The 12,791-nt window shown below is 37.5% G+C and overlaps 1 protein-coding gene across 5 annotated transcripts in view; it reads left to right on the top strand.

Annotated features, from left to right (window-relative positions):
* The window catches only part of USP6NL (USP6 N-terminal like), a 133,095-nt gene extending 121,017 nt beyond the window's left edge, over nucleotides 1–12,078 (top strand). For all 5 annotated transcript variants that reach the window (XM_074903503.1, XM_074903504.1, XM_074903505.1 and 2 more), the window contains one exon: nucleotides 8,490–12,078. In XM_074903503.1, the coding sequence (XP_074759604.1) occupies nucleotides 8,490–9,928 (1,439 nt within the window). In that variant the 3' untranslated portion in view covers nucleotides 9,929–12,078. The remainder of the gene's footprint in view (nucleotides 1–8,489) is intronic.
* The last annotated feature ends 713 nt before the right edge of the window (nucleotides 12,079–12,791 follow it).

A 12,791-nucleotide genomic window follows, 5' to 3' on the forward strand; every position in this document is an offset into this window, starting at 1 on the left:
CTTGGAGCCAGTTGGCCTTGGCTCTGCTGGACATAGGGGAAGCTTCTAGCAGCTTCTCATAGAAGCCACCACTGTGGCCCCCCTGCTACCAAAACCTTGCCATGCAAACCAATATGCATGTCTGTCTGACTCTGTCTTTGCTACCTTCAGTCTCTCTTTAGTATTTTTCTTCTATTTTCATGTAAAATTTATGAAACCATTGTATGTCATGCAGTAATAACACACAGAAAATACCAGACTGTTCATTTAAGTGTCCATTGAGAAAGTAGTGTTTATTTTAGTTTTCTCAGCTGAAATCAAAGCACTATTTTCTATCTTGTACTTTCTTTTTTTCATTGAGCAACAGTTACACCTTTAAGAACTTAAGTAAAAATGCATGTTAGGAAAAAGAAAAAGAAAATCTTCATTTTACAGTTGCATCAGTATCAATCATCTAGGAATAACAGTGAGCTAATTAAGCTCAGTGGAATTTTCCATCTGGCATCCTTTGTTAGGTTGTACAGATTTTTCTGCCCTAGTAGGGTAAGCTGCAGTAGGATATTAAAAGAGGTAGTAACTTGCATTGCTTTAAAGAGGATGTCTGTTTATGTATGATGTAGCTTTCTCTGGCTTGCTTCCTCTATGTCTTCTCCCACTGGATTAAGGAGCTCCTTGTTCCCTTCAGAGCAGAGAGAAAGGAAGGGACTTCGTTTAACACTTTCTCAGTGATAAAACCCTTAAAATGCTCAGCCAGAACATGGACATTAAGGGGATCATGCTAATTTCGGATGTCAGTGAAATGCTTTTGCCAATGCTAGGGCTATTTTCCATAAAGCAGACTACGGATTTGCATTCCTCTTTGTGGTAATTTCTAGTCTTAACAGCTGGCCAGTGTAGGATAGCCTGTACTTAGCAACTACAACCTTCAGAGGATGTGTTTGCAACGTAAGTGTTGTTCTCAAAACCCCCAGGTAGACATCCCTATTCCAGTGACTATGTATGGATAAGCACACTTCTTACTGTCAAGCTGCTTGGTTATCAAGCCCTCAGAGAGGAAGGCTGGTACAGCTGTACAGTAGAAACTGTCCTTTAAAGTACTTCTCTGACATATCCTCAAGCAAATTTAGTAGAAAAGTCAGTTGGTATTTTCTGGATTGCATGGAACATTATGAAGGGTGTCCACACCCAGCAGGTTCTTGAACAGCACACTCCTCTAAAGCTGTATGACTCCTGTTTACATCTTCTCAAGGAGCTGGATCTGACACAGAGCGACAGTCTCTTCCTTGATTCAAGGATGGTGTCTAGAGCATAGTGAAAGGAATTTTCTTGTTATACATCACTGAATTCCAAAATTTCTTGATGCAGATTCTTTCCTTGGCTGTTATTTAAACAGCAGCCAAATTCTTTTAATGCTCACAAGGTATGGATAGAATTTCGAGCTTTGCTATAAGTTATTCCTGTAGGACTGCATAAATAATGCAACACTTAATAAGCAATATTTATATATTAATACTTTTTTTAGTAGTGACTTTAATAAACCAAAGTTTCATATTCTACTTAAAAATATGTGGTGGGAAATAGTTTATTCATCTAGTGCTTCATAAACAAGACAGGCTCACCTTCAAGGCGGAAGGCTCTCAGGTCTGTACTCGAGACAGTTTCTCACCTGCGTTTTGATATAGGGTGTCCTGAAAAGGGAGGGCGGAGTGGTTCTATAATAGGTTGGAGTTTTTTTCGGACTGGAACTTTACAGCAGCTGAGAAGGCCTTAAATCAAATGTCTTGTACCTTCATTTTAAAGCAGCATTGGCAAATTTGGAATCTGCCCTTGCCCTTTGGGCCATCTTAACTATATTTGTGTGCCATAACAGCAACTTTAAACTCCAACTCAGTTCTAGTTCTCCCAGTTTTCTGTATTCAAGGAAACCTAGCAAAATCTGAATCTTGCATTTACCACAGATTCTTAAATGTTTATCTGCTGTTTATCTCTAAAGGTGTATTTTATTAAATTGATTATCAATGATTCAAATATCTATTTTAAATACTCATTAGTGACAGTGCAGAAGTCTCTACTGCTTTGATAATCTATTAAATAATGTCAATTCTCTGCTGTTAATGCACCTTTTGACAGCCAAAACAATAGAAATATGTAAATCAGCTTGACTTTCCTGTTTCTGATGGTGTCTCTCTTTTGGTTGTGTTTTGTTTCAGAGACATTTTGGATTTTTCACTTGTGCTTGAAGAATACACAAGTAGCTATTTCATACAATGCACTTCATATTTTAATCAGCTAAACTAATTTTTCTGCCTTGTTTCTTGTGTGATACAACTACTTTGAGGTGTTATGAAGGAAATTAATATATGGAATTATATTAATGTAATAATTATTTTCAGCAGTTTTAGACATTGGCTTTGCATCATTTAAAAATCTTTAATGTTTAAAACGCATGCTTTTTAAAAATATGAACCAGATAGTTACGTTGGTCATTGTTCATATTCCTATTTTAAACTGACTTTTCAAGAAAGTGTGTTTTCTGGAAGAACTGTGGAATTAGGGATGTAAAGCAAAATGGTTAATTTTAGACATTTTTTTTTACAAAGGCATCTTACAGACTTACATCTGGCCACCTGTATCTTCTGTTGATGGCCAAATGTGTTAACTTTTTTATTTTTTATCTAAATGCAGATGTTTATAAAGTAAGTTTTCCTTACTGTCAGTACTACTAAAGTGACATAGCAGCAGAAAGGCAAATGGTGTATTTTGTTCTACCCTTAAGTTGTCAGACAAGATTTAATTTTAGTAACACCTTTGCCGATGATGGCATATAAAAGAGGAGGAGCAGAGGTTGACTTTCAGACAGCAGCTTGAGCTTCTAGTGCAGGCACTTAAATTTCTTTAAAATTCTGTTGGACTTATAAACTGAACAAGTAAGATGGGACATCACCGGTGGAAAATAAACACAAAATATCAAGATGTCATTTTAAGAGTTGTTTTTCTGACCATTACCATCCTTGAAAATTGTGTTAGAACAGTCAAAGTGCATGAATTCTGGTGCTGAAATTAAGGACTAGACTGTTATTCACCGGAGAGAGCACTTAAAGCACTTTACTCCAATTATATGTCTGCTATTCAATGCATGAGGCTGTTAGTGCCTCCTGAAGCAATTATCTGTAAAGGTCTTGTAGTTGAAATCGACTTCCACTGGGTGGTGACCAAGACTTGTTAGAGCAGGAAGAAGTCAGTAGACTAAAACTTTCTTAAATATGACTTGAATTTTGATCTCTTTGGGAAGAATCAGATCAGCTCATACTTGTTTTTCTCCTTTTCATATGAGGTAATGTGCTTGTCAGCAGCAAAAAAGCACCTGATTGTTCTTGTTTTGCTTAAATTGTCTCCCTCTACTTCCATTTCTCTCTGTTCTCTCCCATTTTTCACCGTATTTTCCTTTGTTTTTTGTTTATTTTATGCTATACTACATACAAGCCAATAAATACCTACCTTTCTTTTAAAGGAAAAATAGGAAATCCTATAGTCCCTGCTTTGTAAATTCTGACGTAAGCTATTATGTTTGTCTTTGGGAAAAGCCAGTAACTAAACTCTGTCTATGAACCAGTTCTGTTGAAGGAAGAGTGGGAGAGAAGGATCAGAGTTACCCAGTTCTGCATCTCATGCAAATACTGGCAATCTAGGAAAAATCTGATTGCCTAGTTTGCTTCAGAAGACAAAGGCATATTCGATGACTGTAGAGGATGCTGCCAAAAAAAATCACAGCTGAACTGGACAGCTTTGTCTTAACTCCTAGTTTTAAAATGCTTTTAAATCTTGTGTGTAAACGTCATAGATTGTATAGAAAAGCACTTGTCCCAGAAATACTTGTAGAATTCAAAAGTTTCTCCGTTCCTCAGTCAGGCAGGAAGATCCAGAAAGTGAATTAACTCAGACTTTGGATCAACAGCACAAACAGATACTAAATTGAATGTCCTTGAAAACATCCAAATAAAATTTCTGCATGCTCAGATCTGAGGAGTTTGAATAGTGAGATTTGTTGAAGTAGTAAAGATGGTGGTTGAGATGATGGCTGTGTGTGAGGCTTTAGGCAGATCTGGAGTGGAAAATTAGTAGAAAAAAGATACGTGGCTTGTAAGAATTGATGCTCTTGCATGCTTCTCAGGTGAGCTCTTTGTGTGCCTCTTAACCATAGAGATGTTTGTTGTGACTTGGTTTCTTTTGTTTGCTTTTGCATTGTGGTTTCTTTTCCTCAGCTTTCTGCTTTTATTAATTTCTTTCTTTCTTGCCAGCATGCAGCATCACGGTTTTCTCACTGTGCTTGCTGATTGTGGACTGCTTAAAGCATTCACGGACGTAGTTTGCATGCTATTTTGTGCATTTGAGGAATGTCTCATTGTATTAATGTGCATGGTGATGGATTTGGTTATCCTCTACTTGTTTAATTCTGTGGACTTTTTTGGGAGGTTTTAATTTGTTTTTAAAGTACTTCGTAGTTCCACTGGAAGTGTCAGCTCTGTGTGTATGTGTATATGTATGTATGTTCTGTATACTTAAATCAGAATTAAATCCTGTTTTACAGTTTAAAACGAATTGGTTTTCCTGTAGAAGGTGACCGGTTTGCAGGATGTCTTTGTGCTGCAGCACTGTAGATCCTTATATAACTCCTTTCCTTCCAGTGCTTTTTATGGCAGCAGGTGATGAGAGCTCAAGCATTTTTGAACCAGAACAAGGCCTGTGCTTTGTAGCTTTGATTTCTAGAGGTACTCAACTCAGTAATGTGGCCTTTCTTAAAGTTTCACATGCAGATGTGGTTGATGAAGCAAGCTGTGTTTGTTGTTTCTGTCTGAGGTCAAGTTAAACCAAGTTCTGTGGAAGCCCTGTGGCTAAGATTTAAAGCTGTATTTCTTCTTTTCCCCACTGACCCTCCTTCCACTCATACTCATTCTTCCATATTTTTGTTTTCCCTGAAAGCACTAAGCTCCGGTATTACCAGCCTATAAACATGGTATCGTGCTGTTAGAATGCAGAGGTTTTCTTCTAAATGAGCTATTCTCTCGGAACACTTCGCTTGTTACTCAGTACGTGAATTAATGTTGAGTTTTAACAGTTTCACAGCAGACATGGTAAGACTTCTCTGATATTAATTTTACAGCTGTAATTCATGTTATAGCATACATCATCTAGACAGTGCAGCCCACATATGCCTAGTTTTAGTGTGTTTTTTACCTTGAAATGTGAAGGAAAGATGACAGAAAGTAATCTTCAAAGCAGTCTAGATAGAATTCAATAAAAATGTCTGTAGTATTCTCACTTGGGTTTTATTAGAGCTTAATGGTAATTAAGAAACCTTAAGTGTGTGAAATTAAAAAACAAAAAACCCACACAAACCCCACCTTTATTGTACAACCAAGTATATTTCAAAGGATCTCGTATTGCTCTGTGTGCATTTCTTAGAGTAAAAGCTGGAAGAAAGGAAATCAGTTCATGCTTTTAACATATTTGTACAAATGAAGGAAGCATTGTAGCTACTAGAGGAACTTCAGGTTTTTTATATAGAGAGCTTAAATAGTTTAATTTCAAGCATGAAAGAAAATAAATGGTTTTTCTAAAACATTTATTGCATACAAGGACAGAAATTAAATAATTTATAGATGTCGAGGAGCCATTTTATTATGCTACCCCATAACTACTATGGATCACATGAAGGTTATTAAATGGGTTAGTAGCATATAAAGACTAGTTCTGTATGATTTAGATGACAAGTCTTTGGTCTGTACTCTGAATACTGTTTCTTCATTCAGAGTTCGTGCTATTTTAACATTCAAAATTAGTCAGATTGAAAGCACTGTGATACATGGTTCCAGTATCAGGAATATTTATTATGGGCAAAATTCACTTTTATTTAGAAGACAAGATCTTCAGCTTTGCCTGACACTGTTTGACGCTGCAAATGGAATTAAGCAGTACAAATGCCTTTTGCCAAACTGAAGCAAGTTCAGAAAGTGAACTCTTCTTCATAAAGAATAAAGAACAATTTTGAAGAGACTGGTGCAGCAGACAGCACATTGCAGAGCTGTTAAATCTTTAGTATACAGCATCCATGCAACTCATTCCTCTGTCCCCTCATCTGTTCTTCCAATGGCACGCTGCTGGGGAGTGCAAGTTTACAAATCCATGCTCCAGATTTTAGCCCAGTCTGTGAATAGCGTGGCCCCATAGTGAAAGAGAGCAAACCACAAGACTTGTAATTCCAAGAGACACTTGTTGGAGCCCAGTGCTGAGGACCTACCCCACATGTAACCAGCTGCACCGTCTCACAACCATGTGTGTAGGTGTTCTCCATCACGGAGTATAGTGTGCCAAGTGTATAATCCTGTAAAATGATTTAATATGTGGAATCTCCCCTTTGGGGACAAGGAGTTGAGGAGAGAGCTCAGCATGAGTATCTTCCTTTGCCAAGTCATAGCAAGGTAGACAGTGAGTACCTTCAGTGTAAAAGCATAGGTTTGTGTATCTAAATAATTATAGTGTCATAATTGAGCAGAGTATAACTAGGGGAAAATTAAGTGGAGGGTTTTTCTACAGAAAGCCTGAGTAGGCTGTGTTTATTATAGGTAATCCGAGGTTTGTGAAGTTATGTATTTCTAAAGGAAAGAGTAGGTTTCTGCATGACCTTTGGCCTCAGCAAGACTTTGAAAATCAAGAAAAGTCTAGTTTAATTGATTGGCAAAACCAGACTGTTTCTGTTCAGTACTTCTACTTAGTTATTTTGTCATGGCACATGGTGTCATTGTATTCTTCTCTGCTGTCCTCCTGCTCTGTCCTAGCTGGCACAAACTGTAAGTTTTCATTTAGTTTATATAGCAACTGATCCGTGATGGTAGTTTGTTATTCTGTTATAATAAATAATACTGACCTTGGCTGCTGGCTTTCCTCTCTGTATCTCTATCATGAACCAGACATCAAAGATTGAACTCATACTATTGACTGTAAAAATGAACATAGCTCACTTAGCACTCGTGTCAGGGATAGAGACATTTGTATGTATTCGCTCCTGTGAACCCATATACACACAGAAAAGGAATTCTAATTACATATAGCTAGAAAGGGTGAGGTGCTAATTTTATGATCTTTGATGATGGTGAAATTTTCTATAGTTCTTGTCTTAGGAAGAAGCAGTGATTAAATTATTTTACTAACAGCTATTTTATATAATTTATTTTGCATAACATTGAAGCAAGGGTAGCCATTTCTTTTTCTTTTTTTTTTTTTTTTTTTCCCTGAGAGCAGAGCTTTTGTTTAATAAATAGATACAGAGTGAGTAGGATTTGTTTGGTTATGATGACTTCAAAAGTTTTTTTATTTTTTGGGAAATACTGAACATCACATAAATTAAATTTAGATTAATATATTTAATGAGAAGTATGTGACCTTTTCTGCTTATAATGGGAAAGTAATGTATTACACAAATAAGTTATGTGCAAGTGGATATGATAAGACTTTGGCTGAGAATATGAAGGGTGTTGACTGCTAAGGAGAAAGACTGCAGTGGAAAATTCGATGTAAACTGTTCTATGAGCGGCATCAAACAATGAAACACTTCCTTATTCTTCTGTAGTGACAGTGTGGATTGTTCTGGGTCCCCGCATAAGTGATGTTTAGCACTGGTTGTTGCAATGTGTTGAGCTGCAGTCTGGGAGAACTTTCCATTTGTATCCTAGTTCTGTAAATGATGTCCTTGTGTTCAGCAAAACTCATCCATTGAACACTCAGTACAAGTCATGACGTAGCCAGTATTAGTAGTAGCTACTTCCGTTGTTCTATAACTGATAAAAAAAAAAAGAATTGAAAAAAATATGATTCTGCATAGAGCCTTTTAGTTATACTGTAGCCTTTTAATGCTAAAGTTTAAATTTCTAGGCAGAGGCTGAGAGGGAACTAAGGACTTAACTGTGCAGATGCTCACGAGGAGCTCCACCCAGAATAAGAAGTCAGATAAAGTTCAAAGATGTCTGCTAGGAAGCTTGTGCATGTGAGTGAACAGCTAATAGTATAGCTTACCAGAGGTGAACGTTTAAAGGTGAATGAACGGAAGACAGTAATTTGGAGGGGGATATTGGGAAGGATTTTTAAAGTGGAAAAAGTAGATTACTTAATGTGACGAGGAGGTTGTGAGGAGGGTTATATACAGAGTAGGTACTGTAACCAAAATGTCCTCTAGGTAAATGATTTTTTGCAGCAGTGTCATGAATGAGCAAGAGTTTGGCAAGATTGCAAGACGTGTAGAAAGGAAGACTAGAGTAACTGGTTGAGATGAGAGTCTAAACAAAATCTTTGTTCCATGTCAGTATAAAGAAAAACCTTTGAGGTGTTTAGCAGAATGGTGACTCAGAGAGAGGCCCAGGGAATAGAGTTTGTAGCTGGTTTTGCTTTCATGACCAACAGATCAAAGAAGACTTCTGTACAAAGGTGAATTTATGTTATTACTGTTCTTGTTTTAGGTAAAGAAGATGAATTTCCAAAGAAGCCATTGGGGCAGATTCCATCAGGACCTCAGCCTGCTATACTTAACTCCACTCCAGTGCTTAATGGACAGAACAGCACTGGTACACAGACAAGAAGGACAGAGAGGAGGCCGTCCCCAGGAGAAGAACCAGAAAGTTCACCAAATAACAGAAAAAGAATTAATTCACTGGAAAAGAAACCTTCCTTAAAACAGCAGAAAACTCGACCAATAGAGACACAGAGTAGTATGTCTAAGAATGAGGTAGATACTAGAAGAAAGCCTCATCCAACAGAGCAAGACAACTCGAGACAGTATAATAATGCAGCTGCTAATCAAAATTCAAATGCTACTTCAAATACAAGAAGGGAATTTGTACCTAAGTGGAATAAGCCATCTGATATCAAAATGATTGAAAAGACAATGAAGCTTACTGCAGAGGTAAAAGGAAGGCCAATAAACCATTCAGTTTTGGGCCCACCACCAAGTCCTGGAGAAACGCAGCCTTTGAATGTAAAGCAAAAGATGAGGGTTTTGGATGCTGATGAAGGTAAGAGGGGGTCTAATGCATCTCAGTATGACAATGTTCCAGAAGTTGAGAATGAAAATGAGAGTCTTGTTGAAGAGATGCTTGAGAGAGCTCATCCGCAGAGTCCTAGGCATGTAGCATATTCTAATAGTCCAAGAAAGCAAACTGAAAAAATACCAACTCCGTTAAAAATACCCAGTAATTACACCTTCACTTCACAACCCAGATCCCCAAAGTATTCATCACAATCTGAGGGACCACCTCATGGACTGAATGTAAAACAGCCACTGCCATGTTATAGTAATCCACCTACTTACCATGGAAATTCTCCAAAGCATGTTTCCAGTATAGGCAATACAAGTTCTGTACCTCTGCATTATCACGGGAATCGAACCAGCCCTTCTGGTAGGCCATATGGTTCTTTTATGTCAGTGGATTATTCTCCAGATAAACTACAAATGAATTCCTATCCTGTCAGTCGCCAAAATCCTCTTTCACCAGCCCCTGGTCAGATAGAAGTAGCCCCTGTTGATGCTTATACCAGCAACTCAAGGTCCCCCACAGGTGTCAAATTCATAATCACTCCAGTGGATTATTTACCAGAAGATAGAAAGTGGCCAGATGCTGCATATATTTACAGACATGAACCCTACAGGCAGCCCTGGAGCCAAGATGTTAACAAAGGCCACATGGATAATTTCCAGAAACACCAGCATTTTCAGTCAACACCTTTTCAAGACCATAGTCTTCCTGCTGTTTCTGTGGATAGTCCAATAAGATACAGGACTTCACCAACCTTTGAAGATCATGGTTCACCACAATACCAATATTCAAGCCCATCAGCTCAAGCCCAACACTATCGAAATAGAAATGATGGATTGTCTATGCATGAATCCGTGCTTCTCTGAGAATCTAAGTAAAATGGCAAGAACCAAAACCAGTTAAACATTACTATGTTAGTAGTAGTCCACCTCAGTTCTTCTGTGAAATGCGGACACTTCACATGAGTCTCAAAAGCAACAACACTATTTCAAAGATGTTTCAGACTTTCATTGGAGGCTAGCTGAGTTCTTAGACTTGCATTGAAGCTATTGGAAGTGATCTGATGCACACAGACATAGCAATAAGATCATATACGCAATGTGGTTAATACTGTCATTGTTCCTTACATTTAAATAACTCGTGTTACAATCTTTCTGCCTAAAACCTGTAACACACTTACCAGTTTTATTTTGACTGACATTGTTAATGCACTGTATAGATGCGTGTATGCGTGCGTGTGAGTGTGCACTTGTAATACACAAACGCGTATGGTAAAGAGCTAAAGAGTTTAAATGTAAATTCATTTAACTTTGGGCAAAGCTTGTGAAGAACTTTTTTTTTTTCTTTTTCTTTTTTTTTTAATTTATTTGAGAAGCCATTCATTTTGAGTGGGATTTCTGTCATTTTTATACAGCTGCCTCAGCATCCCAGTATCTGTTCTGGGCAGGAGAGATGCTTTGGGATTGTTAATTTAATCTTATGTGAGAGTTAATTTCCTCTCCTTTGACTACTGTTGTCACTTTCCTCAGCAAGAAGGAGCAGGCAGGCAAAAACGGAAAGCCAAAAATGTCTCTCTAATCTGGCTAAGAAATGGTGCTTAAAATTCAGGGCAGTGTTTTATTTTTTAGGTGCATCGAAATGGAGAATTTTTACCTTCTCACCCAAATCTACCTTCAGAATGTCGTCCTATATGCAAAATATTGGAGCACAGTGAGAGTCATGCCAGATACAGAAATGGTGCTGCACCCTTCACTTTTTGCTGTGCTGTGCTGTCAAACTAAATAAACTAGTTGCAGGGCCAAATCTCACAGGTATCAGAGAATGACCAGCTCCTTGACACTCCTGTAAAGTACATGCAGGAGTCTGAGATTTGGTCAAGGCTTGATATTCCCTGAGCTGTGTGAGTATGCAGTGTCCCTTCTCTTAAGTTTTGTCGTGTCAATTCCATTTTGTTTTGCCCTTTTTTACCCCGAAGAGCTGGTAGGTTCATGTCTGTGATTGGACATGTGCTGCTGTGCTATCAGGCTGCTGAAAGACCATGCGGTGTTTTACACTAATAAAATGACTGTTAATAGGAAGCTTAAACTCCTGGTAATGTAAGTATTTTTAATTGGTCTTTGCAGCCTTTTCTACTTCGTGTTTTCCTTTCCTTGACTGTGAAATGGGGGTGGAAAAAAAAAAAAAAAAAGCAGGTTAAGTGGCACATGTGGGATGCAGTCCTGCGAGCTGCTGGGTGCCACGTAGTAAGTGCTGAATGCACCGACCTCTTGTTGAAACCAGTGGGAGTTGAGACGGATGAGGATCTCACCAGAAGAGGTCCTTGGAGTGCTTAACAGAGATTTTTCTAATACTGAAGTACCAAATATTGGTATCAACACCAGTTTTGGATGGTTTGGAAGGTTGTCCTGTATCTTTTGTTTTGTAAGATTTGTTAACTGAAACATAGATTTTTTTTTTTTTTCCCTTTAAAGAATGAGCTTTAGTGCCTATTATTGCTGCAGGTTGGCTCTAAGTTTTAAGGTACAGAAGTAAAACAATTTTTACAAATGGAAGTAACATTTACTTAGTATATTTCAAAACCTTTTTTTCTGTATATAATGTGTCTGATGTAATTTTTAATGAACTGGGCAATTTTATATTTTAAAAATTGCAAACTGCAGCAAAGTAACAGTAGCAAAGCACTACAATGAAACTCTAAACTAAAATTGTGAAGAAAATATGACTTGGGCTTACCTTAGTTCTAATTGGTTACAACAGCTTAGAAATGTATGTATATAATATTGTGGCTAAGTGTAATAATCTCAATGTTTAATGGTTCTGTAATTCATAACAAAGCTGTACAATTTATTTGTGCAAGCAACACAAGGCTCCAAAACATGTATCAGCATTAGTAAATACTGTAGATTTTTATATATAAAAATATATACACCCTATTTTCTTATGTCATCTGCAACAGTTTTATAACTGTGTATCCTATTTTGATGTGACTGTATTTTTAACATGTTAAAATAATAATAATTAAGCTTAAGTTGTTTTGTCTTTATTCTTGAGTAGCTCAAAACTAGACTTTTGCTCTTCTCAGAACAAATAACTGCTTTTCATAAATGAATCGTGGATACATATATATGTTTGATGTATGTCCTGTTTAATTTGTACATGTTTATTTTTAGACTAAGCACTGTGGATGCTATGCAGTGCGTTTGCGTTATTGCAGAAGCAGCAAGATTATTTCTTATGGTTTACTACACTACTAAACCTTAACCTATAAGAGTATAAACTGTGAGCATAACTTTCTGGCTTTGTTCTAATAGTTGTGCCCGTTACCAGTTCCAAAAAGGAGAATGTTGAGCATGAGAGGCTTGCAAAGTTGAATTGATCAAAGTGCAAAATAATAGTCTGACTGGCTGCTGTGTGTCTCAAGCATGTTTAGAGGATGGTATAGAGGGGGGGTGTGGGTGTTTGGTAAAGAAAAAAAAGCCTTGTGTCACTTGTTTGTAGTGCAAAATAGACTTTTATCTTCATTTAACTGGAGAAACCAAACTAAAGGTACTGCCAGATTCAAATCTGTCATTCACACCAGTGACAAAAACCCCTCGATGAAGAGTGAAGTGAGACACGGCTGTGGCAGTGTCTTGCTGGTAGAGGGGATCATCTCACTGTAATGGATTAGATATCCTCGTAAGAGCTTTTCTGTCACTGTTTTCTTTGATCTGAAAACAGCCAAGCAGT

The sequence above is a fragment of the Athene noctua genome, chromosome 3, assembly GCF_965140245.1.
Source record: "Athene noctua chromosome 3, bAthNoc1.hap1.1, whole genome shotgun sequence".
NCBI classification, from domain to species: domain Eukaryota; kingdom Metazoa; phylum Chordata; class Aves; order Strigiformes; family Strigidae; genus Athene; species Athene noctua.